We start from the raw sequence: 25,197 nt of genomic DNA on the forward strand, positions 1-25,197 counted from the left end.
ATAACTCTCGTATTATAATTTGTTTTTATATGTGAAGTTAATTATAAAAATGTGCAGAGGTTCTCAGAATTGGACCACTGTATCTGCAGTAAGTTTTACTGCAGTGATGGTATATTAGCCTTTCAGTTCAATAGTCCTCATTACCAAAGAAGGGGTGAAGTTGTGAACTGTAAACATTGAGAGTGCTGTTTATAGTTATAATATCAACTAAACATTCCAAAGTAGTTAAATATTAAGGTTTTTCTACATTTTAAGGATAAAGGGTTGAAAATTAAGTACTTAACTGTTATAACAATAATGAATTTAAGGCAGTGATTCAAACTGATATATTTTCAAATTTATAGAAATTAAATACAAAACTAGAAACAATATTTTCTTGGAAGGAAAAAAATTAACTTAGTTTTAATTTGTATACATTTACAACAAAAATATAAATATATTTACAATATATAAAAAAAATCTGAAAGTAAACTTAAAAAATCATTTTTATTTGCACTTGCATAAATAAAATATCCTTACTTTTGACCATTTTCCTTTGTAGTTTATTTTCCTATAACTGAAAATTCTAAGCAATAGAATTTTTTCCTCTTTAAACTTGTTCCATCTTTTTAAGCTTTCCCCTTTATGGAAGAAATGTTTCATGGTGCATAGCTAATTTTGCATCACTTCAGTGACTTTTTCATTAAAATAAAAATTAATAATTGAAAGAATTTAGTCAAAATTCTTTACTGGAATTAAAGGAAACTCTTTTCCTTTCTGGTAGAGATGATGTGGAGATCTATGAATCAATAATTGCAATCTGTTAGGGTGTTTTATATATGAAGATAAATTGTTTTGTGAGGGTTGTGGTCTTCAGACAATAAACGATTTGCTCTCAACAGAGTTTACACTAAAAGATTAATATAATGACATGGCAAGAGCAGTTAGTTGCAGATTTTCAGTGGAAAAAATATCACTTTCAGCTGTGGGTGTTCAACAATAATTGTATTACTAACAACTGAGATTGGATGATATTATTAAGTCATTTGCTATTTTTTTATCTCTTCTGCAGAAGAGGTTATCATGTAAAACTTCAGTAGTGCTATAATTAAGACTTTAAAAAATCCTGATTAAAATACTGTGTATATTCTAAAATAATCAGATTAAGTCTGTTAAAGTGAAGTTTTTAATAACTTTTTTAGCCAAGTTTTACTAAACAGTTTATTTTCCGGTAATTGAAAATTCTAAATAATGAAAATATTTTGATTTTATATTTATAATATTCTTGTGATTTTAATTTTCTAAGAAGCAGCAACAAGTCAGTTTAATAATAGGTCTTTTTATATATTGTTAAATTTGAATTTACCATACATCTTAATATGTGTTTCAGACATGTATATTTGTATCTCTTTCTCTACCTCTCTTTCACCCTCACCCTCTCTCTCTCTCACTCAGCTTTTTTTTCTCGTATGAATCAACAGAACTCGATTCCCTTTACAAACATATATGGGCATGTACTATTTTTATATATATTTTCAGTGTCAAATATTCCATTTTTAAACTCTGATGATCCCTCAGAAGGGTCGGTGATGTTTTCAACAGATATATACTGAAAGACATCTCCCCCTAATTTTTGATGGAGAACCTGAATCAGGTCTCAAAACCTGAAGGGCAAATAGTCTGGATTCAACCGAACTGAAATGGTAGGTTACTTGCATTGAATAATAAATGTTTTTGCATTACAGTGACTTTTTGTGGCAGTGATTGCGGCAATAAAGCAAGATAAGCATTATCTAACTGGAGAGCAGAGTCCACCTGCATCATGCTTTATTTTTTCAATATAACCTAATTTATTAGTGTTGTTTCATGTAGTCATTAGTAAACATGCCATTCAGATTTTAAGATTCACACGTAAAAGTAAATAAACCAAACTGTAGTAATGGACGAAATGCATGATTTGTCCTTCCGTTTGCTGACTTGCAGGCCAATTTTCTGTTTGCATGATTTCATGGTATATTTTTTTAAAAAAAAGTGCCAAAAATACAATTTCATCTCATGACTGCTTGCTACACTTTCATGATGGCAGCAAGACTCCTCACTCCTGAAGGAAAGTAATGGCTGCCTTTTTCTAGATTGGTAAACTTTAAAATCTGAGTAGCCGATTAAGTACAGTCACAGAAAAAACAGCCATTATTTTCCTTGTGAGAAAGTTCCTTAACAGTGAGGAGTTTTGTCCCCATCATGGAAGTATAGCAGCAGAATAAAAAAGAAGAATAAAAGGAAGTAAAGATAAAATTGTATTTTGACAACTTTTAGATAAATTTGTATTTATGTTTTTTTTTGGAAATGTACCATGAAATCATGCAAACAGAAAATTGGCCTGCAGGTTAGCAACTGGAAGGATAAATCATACATTTCATACATTACTGTAATTTGGTTTATTTACTGTTGGTGCGAGACGAATTTGGTGAGACAGCTGAAATGCAATGTCAACTAAATGAGTAAAGTAAGCCACTTTATATGAATATGTATTTACATGAGGTATAAGCTTTTGCAGATGGAAAAAATAATAATTTTAGATAGATGGGCAAAGGCGCATAATCAAAATAGTAAAGACTTTATTAAAAAATAAAATTTATTTTAGAAATAACAAGTGCAGGACTGTGCCTCAGGTATGACTTTTCAGTGGGTACTGTCGCAAAACTGGTGAGGTATTTCTAGTAGAAATACCTGACCATTCTGTGTGGACTCTTAATGATGCTATTGTGGAATACACAGTAGGTCTGAAAAATTTCAGAACTAAATTTCTGTAGTCGATACAAGTAGTGCCATCTCTTGAACAACCAAGGAACAATGTAGTATGATGTCTGATGAGTGTGTATACAAAATTTCATCATATTTCATCACTAAAGTCTCAAATTATGTTCGGCCGCATGCGTTGTGCTGCTCATCTGACCTTGTGCGAGTTGGCAACAAGGAACAGAGAAGTGAGATAAAATTTTGTGTTCGACTCCAAAAATCTTTTGTTAAAACTTATTCTATGATACAGCAAGCATTCGGTGATGAAGCTGCATCTCGTACTACAACATAAACATGGTGGGAACAATTTAAAGATGGTAGAGAGTTGTTGAATGACGATGAACAAAGTGGGAGGTTGTCAACAGCTGTTCATGATGAAAACATTGTAAAAGTGTGCGTGCTCCTGCTTGAACAACCTCATCTTAACCTTCAAGCCATAGTAGAAGAGCTAAATATCGATAAAGATGTGGTACATACAATTCTAACAGAAAAAATGAACCACCAAAAGGTGTGCTCTAATTTTGTTCCACACTTTTTGACTGAAGAACAAAAACAGGTACGTCTTTTTTGCGCTTAAGACTTCATTGAAACTGCTGATAATGACCTGAATTTTTTGCAAACAATTGTAACTGGGGATAAAAATTGGTGCTTCATGTATGATCTGCTAACGAAGTGTCAATCTGTTGCTAGGTTGAGCCCTGGCGCACAAAAACTGGTGAAAGTCAGGCAGCAAAAATCAAGAGTGAAAACAATGGTGATTGCATTCTTTGATTCAAAGGGCCTGATTCATCATGAATTTGTCCCAACTTGTCAAACTAAATTGTAAATTCTATTTGGAAGTAATGAAATGCCTGATTTGTCACATTCGTTGAATCCGGCCTGAGTACTGGGATCCAAGCAGTTGGACTCTCTTGCACAACAATACCCCGGCACACATGGCAGCAGTTTTAACACGTTATTACGCCATAAATCAAATCACTATCTTATCCCACCTACTCTATTCACCTGACTTGGCTCTAGCAGACTATTTTCTGTTCCTGAAACTCAAGTTGAAGATGAAAGGCCATTTTTTTTTATGACATTCCGGCCATCCAAAGGGCTTGCATTGAGCAGTTGAAGGCAATCCCACACAGTGATTTCTCCATAGTGTTTGACGGACTGTACCCGCATGGTAACGAATGTATAACTAGAGAAGGGTTCTATATAGAGGGCTGATAGAGTAAAATGTATTTTTATTTAATTTAGTTCAGGAACCTTTCAGACATACTGTGTATGTTCAGCCAGGCACCACCATCTATTCAAATTGTTGGAAAGAGTTCACCTAGGCCAAATAGAAGGAAGTGGTTTATATCCACATAACGCTTAATCACAAATAATAATTTTGTGAACCACAAAATCAGTGCTCACATGCAAATCGTGGAATGTCTTTGGGGATCAGTTATGAAGCATAATAAGCACTGCAGAACAGGTTGCTATACTTATTTAGGAATTCATGCTCTACTGAATATCTTCACCAGAAACAATTTTTGATGAAATTTGGAAAATCACTGTGGAATTTTTACCACCCATACCAATTAATATTGTCAAATATGTCTGAAATATATTAATACTGGTTGAGGAAATTTAAGGTGATCAAGATAAATGACTTGAAACACACATGTACTTGCCAATTATCCTGAAGTCTAACAAGTGAGTCTTTAATTCACTGTTAAATGGAAATAGATTTTCTTTGTATCAAATAAATAAATAGATGTGTTGTTTATATATTTACAAAGATATTTTTCACACTATCAACTAAATGAAATGATGAAACATGTTAAATTTCAAAAATTAGCATGAAAGGGAGGGATCGGGATAATTAACAAATACCAATAAAACATTTATAATATAATTTAAAATAAATTTCAGTATATATACAGGAAACCATGGTTAAATAGGTTTTATTTTACAATAACTGCTGTTTTCTATTCTGTAGCTGTTTAAGTGTTGAGATTTAAAGAAGCAAGTAAGTTTGTTTGATCCTAAGTTATCAATCGCACAGTGGCAGTAAGACTGCAACTGTCACATTAGACAATACAAGATGATGTTTTATGTTTAGGTCTTTCTATTACTGAGTAATGGTAATGTGGATGAATTTTATAAACATGATAAAATTATTTATACCATTATAACAAGTATTATAATAAAGAAAAGTAAAAATTCTTAAGATTTTTTTGTTAATTCATCATTACGTTGAAGTCCAAAAGCTAAGGAATCAATTTATAACTTGTTTGTTCATCAAAGATCAAGTGATCGTATCAGTATGAATTGTTAAATACCAAATAACAGCTAAGAGCATTACTAAACACATACTGAAAACTACATAGCTAGTACAAGTGCTTTTGTAACAAACAGGACATAAGTAAGAGAAAGACCTAAGTCTCTTTAAGTGGAGATAAAAAAAAGTATAGAACCTTTTGAGCTAAATTTGGGGAAAAAGTTCAGATTTATAAAACCTCAATTTATCTGAAGTATATACAATCTCTGTTGAGATCATAATACTTTAGAGACCTTTACAACAAAATACTCAAGCCTATAAGAATAAATTCTCAAATCATGCAAATAAAAATTTTAAGGTTTGTTGGGTGCTAATCCACATGGAACACAAGAATTAGAATCAGAAGTATATAGATCAAAACCTCATGATCTCAAAGATGTGATAGACCATCTAACACATCGCCTTCTTTTTAAAGAGATAAAAGTTTTTACAGAGTTTTAAAAATTGATCCAAAAGGTAAGAAGGCAGACTGATTCTGGATAATGTCTTATCTCATTCCTATTTACACAAAATGTACAGTCATGATGTACAGTTCTATATTAGCAGTTTCCCAGAACACATCAGTGTGAGACTAAAAGATCAGAAACAAATATTTAAAAGAACATACAAATAAACTTCCTTAATGTTACCGCTACAAAATTATATAAAATTCTAACCTAAAAACATAAAGGTATTCTTTTTATTATTTATAGTAACAAATAACATACAAACTTATAATCAAATTAAAACAGTGAATATGACTGCTATAAAAAACAAAATAAATAAAAAATCATTTATAAAGTTTAAGTGACCAAAAAATTTATAACAAAATAAACAGAATTATTTTCAGTAAAAATCATATTACATATTTTCAATGCACACTTTTTTAAAAATGGGTATTTCACTTTCGACAATATATTTAATCGCTTTTGAAACCATAACTTTAAATACCCAGTTAGGGTTATAAGGAACTTGCTTAACAGATATAATTAATGGTGATGAGTAAATAGATTGTAATTTGTACTCAGGAGGTGATGATGGAAAATCATTCGGCACATTAATAACAAGCATATAACAAAAACACTCCTGGTCCAGTAAGAAAGAAACACTTTTAAAATTGAGTGCATCAAACTCAATAACTTCAGTACCAAAATAACTCAGCCACTCAAATATAAACCTTTTACGCTTAGCAACTGGTTTTAATAATGATGGTGATAACAATTCTTCTATTTTTTCATTTAATTTTATTACATATTCTGCTAAGCTAATGGTACCTGTGGAAACAAGAACAAACAATGTAGACAATATAGAAAAAAAAAATTTAATTCAATAAAAAATCCACTCCCAATACTAAACACAAAGCAATGATGTTTTCAATTAAATATAATTTAGAACACATACATAAACACTATTTCTACTCATTAGAAATTGTTTTGTTTAACAACTGTAATGAATCAGATAAGCTGTTACTGTGTTCATTCTCTTCAAATTTAACTCAAGCGTGGAGGCATTAGCATGTAAATTTTAAATACATGTGCAAGTAAATAAGAAAAAATTACAAAGCCAAAAGAGCAATCATTATTTGTTTCTGTGATCATAAGGATACCACTGTTTCCAATTGAAGTAAAACTCAGATCTATGTTTACAGTTTCATCCAAAAATGGATTATAAATTTTAATCAAAAACAGGTAGTAATAAAATTAGTAAAATATACAAAACTTATCTCAAGTGCAATGCTATTAAGTTTTTAAACTATTTTCAATTTTCAGTGTTAGTGATTACAGATTTGGTTCAGTCAATCAGCTTGGTTACAAAGTATATAAGAGGTGGTTCAAAATTTTCCTGGACTAGTTCTGTAGCACATCAAAGAATAACAGCACAGGGTTATGCCAGGAGCAAGCCTAACCTTTAAACTTTATAATGCAATATGCCAAACGACATTGCTGTGTATACTGGAAGTTGTAAAACTGGTGTTTTTGTAATAAGTGCATAAGATACTCTGCAACTACACCACAGATAAGAATTTAGAACAAAGAGTCAACATGAAATTTTGTGTTAAGAAAATCGACTACAGAAACATTCAATTTGCTTCTTACAAGTTTACAGTGATGTAACAATGGGTCGCACAGAATGTTTTAACTGGCAGCTTTGCTTCAAAACCAGAAAAATGTCCCTAGAGGATAACAAGTTATCAGGACGACCGTCCAATAGCATTGTGTTGAAAAAATTCACAGAGAATTCATCCCTCCTGGGCCAAACCATCAATAAGGAATTGTATTGCCAACTTCTGGGTTGTCTGTGAAGAACATTGTTCTATGGCAAGCAAACAACTAGATTCTCCATTATGACAATGCACCATGTCACCGAACACTCCTTGTTCATAATTTTCTTTAAAAAAACATGTTATCACTTCCACATCTGTTTCATTCACCAGATTTAGCTCCTGTAAACTTCTTCCTTTTTCCTGTTGAAGATGCAGCTGTGAAAGGATGCAAGATCCAGCATGAATTCCAGGTTATTATTGACATAAAAGATGACTTTAAAGCTGCATACCAGAAGTTGCCAGTATGCTGGGACTAGTGCATTATTGTGCATGGTGACTACTTTCAAAGGAGATTATGTTCAAACTAGGAAAAATTACTTTTCCTTAAATAAAGCTGGTCCAGGAACGTTTTCACAACTCCTGTATATAAATAACAGTTCAATTGGCAATTCATCGATTGATATGTTAATGAAACTAGATTTTTTTTAGTTAGTCCTTTTTCAAAAAAAAAAATTGTTTTATCAGTTGATTCATTAGATTATTTTATCAGATATATAAAATCCTATTGTTACAATTATTGAATCTGATAAGGAAAACTTTTAAATTATAGATCAATTCCTAATCTATCAAAACCATCATTTGGAAAACAAAATTTGAAGGAATAAACTTTATCAGTGTAATAGAAAATTCTGAGCCAATATCAAGAAATTTTCCCAATGAATTAAAAGGAGGATCACTCACAAGATGCTCTACTGTTCAATAATTAGATCCAAAATTTAGATATTAAATTTGTAAACTACTTCTGCTGGTGCAATTATACAATTGCAGGTAAAGTTATAATAGGACATTAAATTTTCAAGATGGTAACTACAAAAACCTGATTAATAATTTTTAAAAAATGGATGAAACTGAATAAAACTACAATAAAATTATGCTCAACATGTCTGAAAAATGCCCATGAATTAATTTAATACAAACATTCATGGATAACAGTTAATTAGTAAGAGATATAATTGTTATGGTATTGAAAAATATCATACAAAATAAAAAAACACTATTCAATATTCTCAAAAATGAATTAAAACATCAAAAGATTAATTTAAACAATACTAAAATAATAAAGACACCAACAAACAGTTTTTAAATTTATAACTACTATCATAAAATAAAACATACCAACATTAATAACTGGCAATCTAGACACAAAACAATCTTGAAGTAATGAGGTATATGAGACCTGAGGTTTGGCTATTTTATTAGGAGAAGATGTACTAAAATAAGCAGTAATATGAGCCGCATATAGTTCAGGATCTGCAGCAACAAAAACAAAGAAATGATGACTGAAATTGCATAATAAACATATTTTTACACAAAATTAATATAATTCAAAGTTTAACTTTAATAATTGAAAAAGACAAATAAAAGCATTCCTTTAGAAAGACATACAAAAGCAAAAATCAGTTCTGCTTACAGCAAACTGCTTCCTTCTTTGATAAATCAATAAAATACAATACCTATCCAAATAGCATGCTATTCTACAAATAAATAAATAAATAAATGTCTTTGCAATACTTGCTGCAAAGAGGCAATGTTATCTTAGAGCATGAACTTGACCAAAAATTAAAGTTCAAATCATGTATGTATCAGACTTAAGAAAACTTCAAAAAACATTTGCAATATACCCACATCTGTGGCAATATTACAATTAGCTATATGAGATATAAGATATTTAGTGTGGCAGTTACAATTCAGATGGGTATATTTTTACGATAGAATAATAAAAACTCAGGATTACCTTTAAAGGTTTTTTTAATATTCACATAAAAACATCCCAAAGGAACAGAATACTGACATTATTGTAATGCTCTACAGCGTAATGTAGTATGTGGGCATCACTACAAACAATAATTTCTTGCTCTTCCTCAAGATGATATTCAAAGCTGAAACCTAACTTATTTGGTTTCACAACTACAGAGGCTTGACCCCTGACAATTTTAAGAAAAATTCAATAAAACATAAAAGATCTCATCACTAACAGATGAGTGAAGCGAAAACAGGAATAATATTCCTAGAGAATGATAAAATACAATAAAAAAATATTGTTTTTTTTTCTTCTTTCTTCACTCGATTCATATAAATTTACAAAGCCATGTTTTATAAATTTGTTCTCATACAACACAAATTAAACAAACTTTGACCAGTATTTCATTAGATGGTAAGTAGGCTTTAGCTTTTTAATAAGTGGTCAATGGCAACAGTATTTCATGCCACTCAATCTTCTGCAAGTTTCAGTAAAACAAAAAACCAATATACAGATACTACATTTAAATTTCAGGTACAAATAAGATTTTATTAAAAAAGAAATCAATTTCACTACATTTTTTGATAAAAATTTGAGTTAAAATTATACTGATCCAAAAATATGATATTTTCATTACAAACCTAATTTTAAAGCAGGCAATCACTCCCTATCAACTAATTATATATTAAATATACCTCAAACAAATAATTCATACAAATAACATACTGAAACTCACGTTCATTATATCTAAGCACTTTATAATCCATTAAATCAGGATAAAGACGAATTAAAAAATGAAAACCAGTCTCTAATACCATTACTTCAATATCTTTTTCCTCAACAAGTCCAGTCTTCAAAAGTGAAAAGTATTCAGATAAACAAAAATTATCTTCTTTTAACTGGTCATACTGAAAGTAAAATAATATAATTAGTTTATATAATTTCTTTAATAAACAGCAATAATAATCATTAGAATAGTAAAAAAATAAGAAACGAATTTGCCAATTAAAAAAAAAAAACATTACCACAATAAAAATATCAGTCAAATCCTTCAGAACTGTTTAAAGCATGAAAGTTGAATTCTAATATTACTCTCTGTTAACTATACAGGCTAAAAAATCACAATAATTTAAATGAAACAAAAAAAGTTTACAAAACATTTATAATGATAAAACTCAATGTAGAACTGTAACATTAGCCAAACATACAACAAAATGGGAAAAAGTCCAAATAAAGATGAGTATGACTATATTCTTGTTGTATTTATTATGGCTGATGGTAAAGGTTACATAAAATTATAAATATGTTTAACAATAAATGCCAGAATAAACTATGTAAGGCACAATAATAAATTACAAGGTAAACCTTAAACAGTAACTGTTAGCAGCTTATTACATATATATATATATATTTTTTTTTATATTTTAAAAATAGAATCCAAAACTGAAAGGAAACTTCTACAAAGTATATTCAGAAAGTACAAAATGTAGTTCAAAAGTAAAGGTGATAAGTTATATATAGCAATTGGAAACACTGACTGGTTTGCACATGCAGTAGTTTTAAGTAATCTGTTGCGTATGTAATTGCTACATTGCTGTCAGTTTACTGTTGTCTGCTTTTGTGAAGTTCAATCAGTGATTAGATTTCTAAATGCAAGATGACATAATGCTACTGAAATTCACAGTTAATCTTGTAAAAAAATGGGCCTACATTAATGAAAGAAAAGTGAGGTAATGGTATTATGAGTTAAAGGAAGGCCATTCAAATGTTCACAATGAACAGAGAAGTGGAAGAACTAGTGTCCAGATTGAAACAATAGTTTATGAAGATCACAGAATTGCATCTGCGTTTGCTTTTTTGACTGCTTTAAGCAAAAGGGAGAAGATTTTTTTCCCATATCGTCACTAGTGATGAAATGTGGATTTCATACGTCAATGCCAAAATGAAACAATCTATGCAATGGCATCATTCCAGTTCACCTAAACCAAAAAAATTCAAACAAGCTCTGTCTTGAAGGAAAATCATGGCAAATGCAATGTGAGACCAAAAGGGTATGCTTTTGATTGATTTTATGGAACCTGGAATACCCATCATATCACAAGTCTTATTGTGAAACACTTTCTAAACTGTCGTGCCATTCAAAATCAACAACAGGGATTACTGAGATCAGAAATTGTTTTTCTTACAATAACGCATGTCCACAAACAACTGCACACACAACAGAAACAATTCAAAAATTTTAATGGGAGAAACTTATCATCCCCATTACAGTTCTGATCTCTTGGCAAGTGACTACCATATCTTCCTACACATCAAACATTGGCTTCTCTCAACGATTCAAGGAAAGTGAAGAAATGAAGATCTCTGAGTAAAGTGGCTAAAATCCCAGGTAGTGAAATTTTAAGCAATGGGTTTGAAGAAGTTTATTTCACGATATCAAAAGTTTTTGGAACAAAGTAATGATTTTACACAGAAAAATAAATTTGTAAGCATTTGAAACCAATTAATAAACTTTTCATTTTTTCAACTGTTCTCATTTTGTTACCAATCGGCCATTACTTTTCAACCACAACCTTGAAGTTCCATTTCTAAATGTTGCTACTGCAGTACTATGATTGCGATTCTATACATATGTGCTAAGTTGCTGATGTATCAGGAAGGGATTGATGCCATTCTTCTTCAGTTATCCGTCTGTACACTTCTTAGAGTCTCTTTATAATATTTAAGAAAATCAAGACACTTGCCACGTGAGAACAGTCTATAATACATTTCTTGAATGTAAGGAACATTAAACACTGATAATCACAGATATGTGATGTTTATGGAGAAAAAATGATGAGCGATTCCATGGTAAGAAGATGGGTGCATTGTTTAATGAAGGACGCAATAACATGCATAATAACGTACAGAGCAGGCAACTTCTTTGTTTACCAGCAATTTAGTGTAATTGATGACAAGATTAAAGAGAACAAGCAAATCACTATCAAATCTTTCTGTACATTTTCCAAAAATTTCACAATAGCTTTTATTCAAAATGAGTACCTAAGATGCTTACAGAAAATCACAAAATGAAATTGTTGGGCAGCGCATCGGATTTTTTGACAAGTACAGAGAACAAGGCAATGGCTTCTTGAGTTACATAGTCACTAGGGATGAAACATGAATATTGCACATAACGCCTGAAAGAAACAACAATAAATGGAATGGGAAAGTGTATACTTTGTTATACATAAAGACAAAATTCATGGCAAAATTCTCCACTTGTGCAGTGTTTTTAACAAAAAAGGAGTTTTGCTTGTCAACTTCTTGCCTCAAAGCAGCTCAGTCAATAGCAATAATTATCATAAAATGCAGAAAAGATTCTCAACAAGTGTTGGGAGTTTGCTTACATTGTGCATTGCTTACATTGGGAGCATTGTGTTGATTCACAACGTTTGACAAAGGCTGCCATCACAACATAACGTCTTCTCATGACTTTTGGCTTGGAACAGCTCGATCATCCCCCCACACAGCCTAGACCTTGCACTGAGTGGCATCACCTCTTCTTGTATCTTAAAACCTTCCTTACTGACCATCAGTTCCATGACGATAACCAGATCAAACAGGTTGTAAATACATGACTTGCTTCAGAGCCAGATCATTCCATGATGAAGAAATGTTACTTCTCATTCCCCACTATGATAAATAAATCAACAATGGCTGAAGCCATGTAAAAGACAGAGTAAGATCTGTATTTCCAAGAACAATTTTATGTAAATATATTCTTGATCTTCTTCAATAACCCTTCTTCAGCAGTTACTTTCTGGTAACTTCCGTATATTGACTAAAAATACTGATCTAAAAAATTATTCTGCAGAAGCAGACTGTATAAAATTCCTCTTCTAGTAATTTAAACAAGATGATTCTGCAATTCTAGAACCTCCAAGAATTCATATTAGTACACTTGAAAAAGTTGGTACTAATACTCTAGAGTGAATACAAGTTACTGTTCTTAATGCCCTGAAAAGATTTACTGGTTTTTGATAGGTTCTTCCATGTATTTTTGAAGTTACAACAATACTTAATATAAATAAAGAAGACAACTTTATAAACATAAAAATTTATGGAAGATTTTAATATTCCCTTGAATTACATTTTAACTAGAATAATTCTATTCAAATAATGACATATTTGTCGTTATTTATCTATTTTAAAATTGAAATATATATATATATATATATATATATATATATATATATATATATATATTTAAGCACTTTCATGAAAAATTAAGGTAAGATATGTCTTATCTCAATAGCCTGTACTATGTGGTATATTTAATAGGATTTAAATATAATTTAACCGCATAGAGGAATAATATGCATCTTAAAAAGATTAATTTCATTATAATAATAAATAAATACATATATATATATATATATATATATTAAATAAAATAAAAACATCAAAACACAGTAAATAGATAAGTTAAACTAATATTAATTCCTAGAATCAATTTACATGAGATGCAGCATCTTCAGTTGGTATTTAATTTTATAATTATATTAAATTTCATTTAATATTAGATTTTATTAGCACCGTGGTCAATATGTTAATGTAGTGTATCTCAACCTGTTGGGCACGCTGCCTAGGGAGATGTGATAACCCTTGATGGGGGTGTGAGCATATAGAAAAGAAAATATTATTAAAAAAGTTTATTAATTTACTGAAAGGAAAGCAAAACAAAATACATTCTTGACTTGATACATAATAAAATACACATTTACACTGATATAATACACTTATAGTATACGAGATGCTCTTGTTTTCAGGGCAGAAAACTCATCATTCACCCCTGCTCAAAATTCAAACAATGATTTATTACTAAATTATCTTTTGATTTTGCCACTTGCCATGAAGTCTATGAAGATTTCTTCTTCGGCAGTTGAGAGCCCTTTGGGAGTATTTTTAAACATATCCCTAAACTACTCATAATTTGCTATCAAGTTGTCGTCAGCAAGAAAATACTTTTAAATTCTTTGCAAAGCATGGCTAAATGATTTTCAATGGTTACAAAAACAACTTTCACATGTTGTTTTTCAGCCTTATAAGTTTTAATACATTCATTCACACGTGCAAACATTTCTAGGTTTTTTGCTTTTAATTTCTGCTCCACAATTCTAATTTTCTACAAAAAGAGTTAACTTTATCACTCGTACCCAATATATGTGTATTTGCTCCTTGGAGTTGAAGATTCAAGGTATTTCTCGAATCTGTTGACCAAGCAGCTCAATTCTATCTCAAAACTTCTTAGATTCCAGACAGTTTTCCTCTTCTAGAAAAATGGTGATTTCATCTCTTAATTCATAAATATGTTGCAAAAATTTCCCACACATGATAACCACCTTGCCTTGCCATAAAATAGTAATGCTGAATGTACTGCACCCTTGTCTTTACAAAGTGTAGAAAAGATTCTTGATTTTGGGGCTCATTTTTATATAATTCAGTATGATTACAACCATTGTTAGCACAATATTCAGACCACAACTCATTTCTTTGGAAGCCAGAGGTTCTCTGTGGATCATACAACGTGTCTAGGCACACTGTGAAGATTTTTGTTTCATAGTGCTAATATACTTTGGACTCTTCCAGACAATATCAGTGCATATTTTGATGCAATTTTTCCACTCTATGTTTGCCTTGTTTAAGATAGCACATAATGCGAGTGCTGTTGCTTTGAGTTTTATTGGTTGCAGAAAGGTAATTCCATTGCTGACATAACATTACAAAATTGAACGTAGGCATTGAAATGAGCATCTTTATTGCTATCTGTTGCCTCATCAAGCTTAACTGAAAACAATTTGTCACGTATCTTCCCAAAAAACTGATGCTATACATCTTCAGCTATATGACCAATATGACGGGCGGGTAACAGTATAATTTGATAGAGGTATGGACTGCAACTGTTTGGCAACATTATCTCCAAACATAGTTTCTACAACCTCAATCGCAACTGACAAAATAAGGTGTGGTGCTTTTTACATCTGCCTATTTTATATGAAACTTTGTAAGAGGAAAGTAAATCTTTTTCATTCACAAGGTTTTTTTAAAAATGATGTTTGCTTTTCATATGATTTTAATTTTAATTTTAAGAATTAACAGGGTTTCTTAACGTACTCACTATGAAGAATTTCTAAATGTCATTAAGTTTAACTTGTTATTAACAACAAGTTTGGCAGGTTTCATGCTGTATGCTGTCAAAAATGTTGAGCAAATAACACACATGTGCCTTCTTCTTCCTTTACTTCAGTACTGGTAAACCCAAAATTTAAGTATTCTTGATTTTATTTTCAGAACCATGCTTGACTATGCACTTGTTGATGCTTCACTATCATCTAATGCTCACTTACGCCCAAAAATATTTATCTATGATTCTGTATAAATCTACTGCCATGAATATTTAATACTGTGAATTGCAATTAATACATATGCACTCATGATAGATTTGATAGCGATGGATCGACTCAACTGAGACTGGTTGGAATTGAACGAGGTGCAGCATTTATACACATTTGCTCAGACGTTCCAGAATGTTCGAGACAAATTGGAACTTTTCACGAAGCTGCAAGAATGTCTGACATGGTGGATGTAAGACAGAGAGGCATCAATTCTGGTTTTGGCAATGCAACGGATCAGAGTTGTCAAATATCAATAAATTTACTTATTCTTGGAAATTTGTAAGGTTTATAATTAAGGTCGTAAAGCAGCTTTAGTGTTAAAATACTGAAAATACATTATTATTGTATACACTGTTATTGTATGAGAGGGGGACGTAATGAAAATTATGATTGAAATTTGGGTCACAAATACTGAAAGTTTGAGAAACGCTGTGTTAATCAACTGTTTGAATTTTCCAAAAGAAAAAAAAATATATATATATATATATCATTAATAGAATAGAGCAGTTATTAGAATGAAGATATTTACCTGATATCTTTTATATAATGTAATAAATTCAGCAATACAATTCCTTAATGCAAATGGATCATCATATTTCCAATTAGTAAGACTAGGCACAAATTTTTCTAAATCATCAATGCCAATTATCCTCATTAAATCATCATCATTGAAATTGAAATCAGGTGCATCTTTTGGTGACAATGAATTAAATATAACATCCCATACCAAAGTTTTTCCAGCATAGGAAATTTTTAATTTAAATCTATCTGCTACATCAGAGATACTCGAAGATCTTAAACAGTATTCAACAAAAGGTCTACCAGATGCTAAATCACAAATTCTAACACCATCATCTGCAATGATACCTGTAGAACACAAAAAAACATCAATAATGTAAGTTTTTGTTTTATTTTAAGCGAATGTGGTTCAGCTGTTCACTAAGCATTAATAGTGATGTATAAGAAGATAATCTGAGAGAAAGTTAATAAAGCCAAAATATCTTGAGCAATAATATATACATTTACAAGCTGAATGAATTACTTGATAGTTATAATTCTTAGCTTTATTAACTCTCTCTTAAGTCATATTGTTATTTAGTACTAAAAATAAATACATCTATTTGTTTAGAGATAGCATATATTATTTTTTTATCTAAAAGAAAACACATCAAAATTAAAAAAAATATATTTTGAATAAAAATTTTTCCAAATTATACCTTATTCTTTTCCTTCAAAAATATTTTACTAAATTAATTCTTAATGGGTAAATCTTAGAACTATTTCAGGGTCATTCCATGTCAAGTAGCCTAAATTTGGATAAGGTCCCCACTTGACAATCTCCAATTTTGATTAAATTTGTACAGGATATACATATGGGTCTTACTTGAACCCTTGCCAAATTACAGCTTGATAAGTAGTATGGTTGGACCACTAGCCATATTTTTGTGAAGGCAATTTTTTTGACATCATGACTTAAACAAATAAATCGCCAAGTTTTTATTTTTTATCATTGCTCATGATCTAAGGGACATGCTGAAACACAGTGATCCTTTTCTTTTTGGGTAAAGTAACTTAGTTGTAGAACAAAAGCTCAATTTATGAAAGATTTATCATAATGTGCTATCAAAATGGCTCATAAATCTTGCAACAAATTTGGACTAAACTTTATCAGCCTGTATCTACTGAAAATAACTTTCTGAAGCTGATTCTTTAGATATTTACAGCCTGTCAGCATCTCATAAAGCTATGCAAATGACAATTGCTCAAATAATAACTGAGTTATCAAAGTTCAGTCTTCTCAAATATTTTATTAGTGAATTTTGGCTCATTTTCAAGAGGCCGTATCTCAAAAGGAATCACTTGAATTTGATTTTTCTTAACACCATTGAAAAGAGCTCACTTTGTTTTACCAGAAAAAGTTTCTTTTATTTTTGAGACAGAGAAGTTTAAAGATAGCAATGAACTTTAAAAACCTGCTTTGACCATCATTCTGAAGGGCACTTTTGTGTGAAGAATGTGCAAATTTTTTGAATGTATACATTTTTAAATGATGTAAAGCATGTTTTCATTACTAATTAAATACGTTATCCTGTAAATAAAATTTTTTTTAAGCTGTCTTGACTTTTTAGAAATGTTTATCTGGTCATCAAAATTGGAGAGGCTCGAGTGGGGACCCTTAGGCCACTTGACATGGAATGACCCTTCAACAAAATAAAAGTAAGATTTATATTTCAAAGGTTTATTTTTAGCTTTCCAGGTGTCAAAGGGATGAAGTCATTTGCGCTATCGAGTATGTGGTATGTAACTTGGCAAGTTGGTGGATCGGGCTACTGCTCTTGTCATACCCGCCAAAGGAGTCCTTGTACCCGATCCAGTTCGCTTTCTGAACTACCCATCTGCATGGCTGACTGAAGAAAATCACAATTACCGATTATAACCTTTCTATGATTGTTTCCAAAGGCGTTTTTGGTAACGCACCAAGTAAGACGTATGAGCAACGTTGCTGAACATAAGAATAGATCAATGCACAAAAATGCACCTGATGAAGATGACATAAACGTGTACGATCCATTCAGCAAGCATAGATCTAAGTTCTGCTTCAGTCGATAAACTATATTGCTCCATGATGAACATGATGGTGACCCCCAAGAATGGTGCAATCCTCGGTGCCAACCCCTTCCATGAAGCCATATTGGTCCCTATTTAGAAAACCGTTCACATCTTTGTATTCCCGAAGCCGTTCAACAATCAGCCTTTCAAACAACTTGCTGAGAACCGGCAAGAGGCTGATGGCTCAATAACTGCCGACCTCACTGGAATACTTTCCAGGTTTTAAGAGCACCCTCACCAAGGCCACTTTCTAAAAACTGGAAAGCAACCCCAGCTAAGGTTAATGACGATAGTTACCAACTTTCACCAGATTATTAAATAGCATCAAAAATTATTCACCAGCATCACCAAAGTTGGTGACAGTATCACCTTGGGGATGGAGATGAATCTCCTGCACACACAATATTAAAGGATTTTCTTACTTTAGTAGGATTTCAATATCCTTAAGGCGAGAACAGAGAACGCAAACATTCAACTGAATATTTTTTTAGCCATAGGAAAAACTTATTTCCTTTTATATATAGAAATTCTGCGTTCAAAGTATTTATAAAATGCAGTCTGGTTTTTCTTTTTCGAATTATGATCTTTAAGAAGTGTTTTGATTCTTCAGGCGCTTCATCTGTCACCATATTATCGTAGAAATTTTGAGATGGTGGAGGGGATTTGGAAGCCCGAGAGGACGGTGATGTCGTACCATACGATTATGTTTTATGAGATCCCTTTACAGGGATCTTGGTTATTTGCTGCAGCAGAAACTTTCTGTGATGATGTACCGACTGATGGGGAGGTAGATACATCACCAACAGTTTTTTTTAGCTTTCCACAGTTTTTTTACCTTCTTGCCAAAGCTCAATGTTGTAATTGCAGCAGTGAGGGTCTTTACTTGTTTTGACAAAACTTGGATCAACTTGGTCAATTCTTTACATGATGTGCACTCGTTTTCCTTTTGTACATTGCTGGAAAGAACCTGGGCAAAACTAATACTGAAAGAACACTTCTGTTCAGTTATAATTAATATTGTCTGTTCTTCCTTATAAAAGGAGCATTCTCGAGACCTTGCCGAATGTGAACCCTTACATTTTTCAGTTGCAGTACATGCGCTATCATCATGACCTGTACAGCTGCAACGCGCACAGACTTGTTCCTTTGTATAACCAATTTTGGTGTTACTAAAACCCTGACACTGGAAGCAGCATCTGGGATTTGGTATGCATGGTAGCATATGGACAGAGAGGTAGCCTATTTTTATTGATTCAGGCATCATCAGGGTGGAAAAAGTTAAAATAAATGAGGATATTGACAAATCAACACCATTTTCCTTCCTCATTATCCTTTGAACAGAAGTGACTAATTGTGATAACAGTACTTCTGACATCTCAAATGGTTTAATATCAGCCAGGTCACTGCAGAAGATAACAAATGCAGAATTAACCCTGCAAAATTTTGCCTTACTGGAATTTAGGGTTTTATGTGGTTCAACCATCACCTCATCGTTCTCTATGAACCTACAGGCTAGTAGCTTCATCTTTCACTTCAATCAACAGGGCACCACTTCTAAGTATTTTTACTGACACCGCAGAAACACACACTGTAACAGTGGACTTGTTAATAAGGAAAGATGAAACAAATAATTTCCTTTCTTTCTTATATGTGACAACAAAATCCTTATCAATTTTTTGGCATTATTAATTTTATCTTTTGATCCATCATTACCAGACACATCTTCAACTGACAATGTTGGTTGAAGTCTTTTTAGTCATCAGGTTTGATGGTTTTTTTTCAAGCTGTTTTTTACGACAACCACTAAATAGGGAGAATTTTTTGGGAGGGACAACCAGTTCCACGAGTACCGGCGATATAATAGACCTCTCCAGCAGATTGCATGCGTACTGGACTAGACTTAATACAACTGGGTTTGCCCAGGTGCCCAAAGGACATTGTTCAGGACTCACATACAGTCATCCACCCATCAGCATGATAGTTTCCACCTTAGGTTACGGTTGCGTTTCATAAGGTGTTGCAACATCACCAAGTGTTAAGTATAAGAAGAAATAGTGTAGAGTATTTTAGTGTAAGGGAAAATGTTGTGGGAAAATAGTGTAAGGGAAAATCTGTGTAATGTATGTGTATAGAGTAAAGTGTTCTTCAGTTCTGTGTATAATGGAAAGAAAAGCTGCAGAGGCTAGGCCTATGGAGATGCCAACCCCCAAGGTCTTAAAGAATGAGTCCCATCAGGAAAATATTAACTACAACATAATAATGTAGTTTATAATATTACTAATATCACACACTTAAAAATACAAAAAATCTATTAAATATAATTTAATTCAGTAAATCTAATTTCATAAGAAAAGGAATCTACACATTTCATTAAATAACACGCATTATCAATTATAAAGATTTTCAACCATCTTTTTAATGATTTTTCGTTTTTAATACCACTTCATCTACAAAAACATAAAATTAGAAAATCGGGATTGTGGGACAATGTTTTAAATCAATTAAAACATTGATTTTCTAATCAATGTTTTAATTGATTAGAAAATCAATTAAAACATTGATATCTTGACAATTTTTTTCTTTTTGACAACAGTCATTTGATTGGTTTGATGCAGCTCTCCAAGATTTCTATCTAGTGCCACTCATTTCATTTAAGTATATCCCAACATCATACATTCCTAACAATTTGTTTTACATATTCCAAATGTTGCCTTCCTGTACAATTTTTCCCATTTATCTGTCCCTCCAATATCAAAGTGGCTATTGCAGACGTCTGCAATGATGTGGCCTATAAGTCTGACTCTTCTTTTAGTAATATTTCTTGAAATGCTTCTTTCTTCATCCATTTGCCACAATACCTCTTCATTTATCACTTTATCCACCCATCTGATTTTTAACATTCTACTATAACACCACATTTTAAAAGCTTGTAATCTTTTCTTCCAGGGTATTCCGATCATCCAAGTTTCACTTCCATATAAAGCTACATTCCAAACATATACTTTCCTGATTGTTTAAATTAATTTTTGATGTAAGAAGATTACATTCCTGTCTGAGAGCTCAACAACGATTTAACAATTTTGAAAAATTAACTAATTTATGAGAATACAGGAAAATCCTAATAAACTATCTTCACCTAGAACTCTAATCACAGACTAACAAAGGCCATTGAAATGTTTATTGAAGGAAGTATACAGTAGGAAAAAATCATTATTGGGATCTTTCAATATCAAGGATAAACCTAGGAAATATCACCAAATTTTGCATTTCCATCTGGATGTAACTTTAAAAAGTTATTAAAAAAAATCAAGTTAAAAAATTAAGAACTCTTGTAACTTAGCTCTTGAAACAATGCAAATAAAGTACGTCAGGCAAGTGTAACTTTAAATTTTGTCTACACTTTTCAGGCATTCTCATAAATTACCAAATATTGTACCAACAATATAAAAAGTCAAACAAAATCTCAGTCTATTTTTTTTTTTAAATTTCATCTGCAGGAACATCAATGCTACATCAATCTCTTATGTAGCATGATTTAAAAATAATAGCAACTAAAATAACACTACAAATCAAGAATTTCAATTGAACAGGATAGCAATAATCTAAAATAAAGTTAACTGTTGTACTGCTTTTAATGATATTTAAAGTGAAAATACTTAATCAAAGAATGTCCAGCAAACATTATAGCACTTACATACAATATAAAATCTCTTTTTATATGAGAGAAAATTTATAGCGACTGGAAAACTGATTATTTAATAGTTGGTAGATTATAAGTAGCAGTAGAGTTCCGGGTTTACTAGAGTAAATTATTTACAATATTACGTTAAGTTTACACTTTATCATCCAAAATGATTGCAAATATTAATAACACTCAGTAACTTCGAATGTTTATCTATTATTGATATTTTTATATTACCAACCAAATTTAAGAACAAACAAGAACAGTAAACTATGACTTACCAATATTATTATTCAGAAGGCAAGAAATCAAAGGCCTCAGATGCGTACAAACAGAACTGATCTTCAGTTCCATTTTAATAATTACTGGACGAGAAACAGTTCTTCTTGGTACAAGTAATTACTACTGTAACAAGAACGGAATTACATAACAGAAGTTTCGCATGGAGAATGCCCCAAGCATACGAACACACAAGTAAAAGATAACGTTACACACTTCAAACAATAACATAACCTTCTTTGAATCAACATCGACGTCTCGATGTACAGTTTTCATCAAGCAGTCCGCTGCCAACTTACCGTATGTTAAAAAGCAGTCTGCCTTCAATTACATCAAAAGATTTAAGTACTAATGCAATTTACATTTAAACTCAACGTAGACTTTTTACACAAAATAAAAGTAATTTTTGATTCTTCCCATTGGCCGGGCAGTACTCTGTTTTCTCATACTAAAAAAAGTGTGTATTCAATCTTAATAAACCTTGAGGTTCAAATTCCGATCAGGTATGGCATTTTCACAAGCTACAAAATCTCCATTTTATCTCATTCTCTGAAGCAATACCTAACGGTGGTCGCGGAGACTAAAAATAAAATAAAAACCGTACTACAACTAACTATTAATATTAAATTAATAAATACTAGTATCTTTGCGAGATAAAATGCTAAGCCTGATGGGAATCCGAACTCAGAGCCTCCGGATGAAAGTCAGAGGCGCTACCACTCCGCCACAGAGATCGGTACTGTTATCTAACGAACAAAACTTTTTCTTAACTGCTTATGTTATAAATAAGCAGTCGAAAAAAGGTTTTGTAGCAGTCCTATAGGACTACTACACGAACTGTGCGAGACCAGCACACAGTTCGTGGAATCCAAAAACCTCTACTTACTTAACGAGGCAGAACAAGCGCCGACTTTCTTTTCTGAACTGGGAGAAAGTTACATTGACGTCAACTTGGTGATGGGTGATCTACTTAGGAGTGCAAGTAGTTGGATTGTCTGGTCCGAGGCCAGTGTGAGCGATCATAGGCTCACTATGATATCGTTTACGGAGATGGTCGAAGAGCTCCAGATTCAGATTGCCATAACCTAAGAAGCCTGGATAAGGACAGGCAGCAGCGCGAGTGGGCGGCTGCCATACAGGGGTTGAAATGGCGCACGGAGCACAGTGAGGGGGTGGAATTGATGGCTGAACAACTGGGGCAGGCCATCAAGACTGGTGCGATAGGTCCTACGACGGCCTAGGCTAATGAACGGACCCTTGGGTAATAGCCAGTCCGCTGTACTGCGAGTGCCTGGAGCCGTCATCCTGCTTCCGAAGAGCCGTCTGGTAAATACAGGCGGAAACCCGGGAAAAGGTGGTGGTGCTCTGACCTGAGCGTGCTGCGCGCAAGAATTAGGTACGCTGGGAGAGGATACCAGCGTCACCCCCTAACGGGGATGAAACATCCCCGTTAGGGGGTGACGAATTTGGGATGTCACCGGCCAAAGCCATTGCACGTGCTGTCCAGTATTCGATGCGGGTTTGGTGGTCGTCACCACACTTTACCATGTGTGGCGACTTACCACATTTTCCTAGATACTATATTTTCAGATGCTTCGGAGGGTGAAGCAGAAGTCGACGTTACGGCGGGTAAGATACCATTCGCTGGCGTACGGGCTGTGGATCCCGTAGATAAAGACCAAGTGGTTTCATGAATGGTACTGAGAAAGGCACCGGGGATTGACCAACTTAACCCGGGTATTTTTTATCATCTGCTGCCTGACATATGAGAGCCTCTTGGCAGGCTGTTCTCGAGGTGCCTAAGCTGAAGTTGCCTTCCGACTTGTTGGAAGGTGGCTTTGGTGAGGGTGCTCTTCAAATCAGAAAAGGATCCAAGTGAAGTCAGCAGTTATTGAGCCATTAGACTCTTGCCGGTATGACTGATGAAAGGGGTTGGCACCAAGGATTGCATCTTAAATGCTCTTGCCGAGGTGGAAAACGCGGACTGTAAATATGTTTTCGCAATTTTTATTGACATAGCGGCTGTATTTCCTTCCTTGTTTTGGAGTTCTACCCTTTATGAGTTGGAAAGCCGCAATGTTTTCGTAGCCCTGCAGGCCGTACTACTTGTGTGATCGCACGGCTCTCCTAAGGATGCGCACACCTAGTTGTGGAAAAGTCAGTCACCAGGGGAAGCCCGCAGGGCTCTGTCCTCGGTCCCTTGGAAAAGCGCAGGCGGCTTTCCAACCACAGAATGCTGAATTGACATTCAAAATTAAAAGATTTCTGTGCCCAAGACGAAGTTTATGCTTCTCAAGGGTGCAGACAAATTATCATACTATAATAACCCTTCTATTAAGTATAAAGGCTGTGTAATCAGCCGGGGTCGAGTTCATAAGTGCCTAGGTTTTTGTTTGATGAGTAATTGCACCACATTAGGCAAGTAGCGGCGGACACGCCGTCTCTGTGATGCACAAGCTTAGGAGGATTGCTCGAAAAGATTACGGGCTCTCGGGCCGTCATTTGTACACAGTGTACCGTGATGTCTTCGAAAGTATGACTTCTTACGCGACGTCTGTTTGGGCGCATAGGTTGGAAAGAAATCGAGATCTTATTCAAAATTTAAGGAGTGCCCAGCACAAAGCTTTAATTGTATGCATTGGTGTTTTTAAAACAACCTCCTACGAGGCTACCACCTTATTGTGAAAGGCTCTTCCAATCGATTTAGTGGTGAAAGTTCGAGCAACCATGTGAAAATTACGAAGTGGTAGAGCGGCCGATGTATTTGGGAGCGGTTTCGAGTCGAGCCTGTACCGAAGCGGAACGGTAATCTCAATGCACCGGATCTAAATTTCTAGCAGTTGCCCATCTCCCGCCTGCGGAGGAGGCTTTACAGCCTCACAATGAAAGCATAGTAGCAAGAATGTCACATCATGACTAAGGAAGGTCCTTGGATAAATTTATTCAGGATCTGGGGTATAGTATGCCTCTCCTTCGTTTTTAAAAAGCCCGAGTACTCTCCAATACCGAGTACTCTGGTTTAATGTAAATTTAAACCAGTATTTGTTTCGG

The 25,197-nt window shown here is 33.1% G+C and overlaps 1 protein-coding gene across 1 annotated transcript; it reads right to left on the reverse strand.

Moving 5' to 3' along the window:
• Window positions 1-309: 309 nt before the first annotated feature.
• On the reverse strand, window positions 310-22,681 carry LOC142321458 (BRISC and BRCA1-A complex member 2-like). Its single transcript, XM_075359554.1, has 5 exons — window positions 22,149-22,681; window positions 16,105-16,442; window positions 9,875-10,046; window positions 8,514-8,648; window positions 310-6,348 (listed from the first exon to the last, which is right to left on the reverse strand). The coding sequence occupies exons 1-5, from the start codon at window positions 22,219-22,221 to the stop codon at window positions 5,936-5,938; spliced, it is 1,131 nt and encodes a 376-aa protein (XP_075215669.1). The 5' UTR covers window positions 22,222-22,681; the 3' UTR covers window positions 310-5,935.
• Window positions 22,682-25,197: the final 2,516 nt, after the last annotated feature.

The sequence above is a fragment of the Lycorma delicatula genome, chromosome 3, assembly GCF_047948215.1.
Source record: "Lycorma delicatula isolate Av1 chromosome 3, ASM4794821v1, whole genome shotgun sequence".
Lineage (NCBI taxonomy): Eukaryota > Metazoa > Arthropoda > Insecta > Hemiptera > Fulgoridae > Lycorma > Lycorma delicatula.

Bases quoted from the DNA above. Each gene is read 5' to 3' on its own strand.
- LOC142321458 (XM_075359554.1), bottom strand. From the start codon at position 22,221: ATGGAACTGAAGATCAGTTCTGTTTGTACGCATCTGAGGCCTTTGATT. The intron at 10,047-16,104 runs GTAAATATCTTC...TTTTACTTTCAG, and splicing joins CATTATATAAAAGATATCAG to TATGACCAGTTAAAAGAAGA. The intron at 6,349-8,513 runs GTATGTTTTATT...TTGTTTCCACAG, and splicing joins ATTGCCAGTTATTAATGTTG to GTACCATTAGCTTAGCAGAA.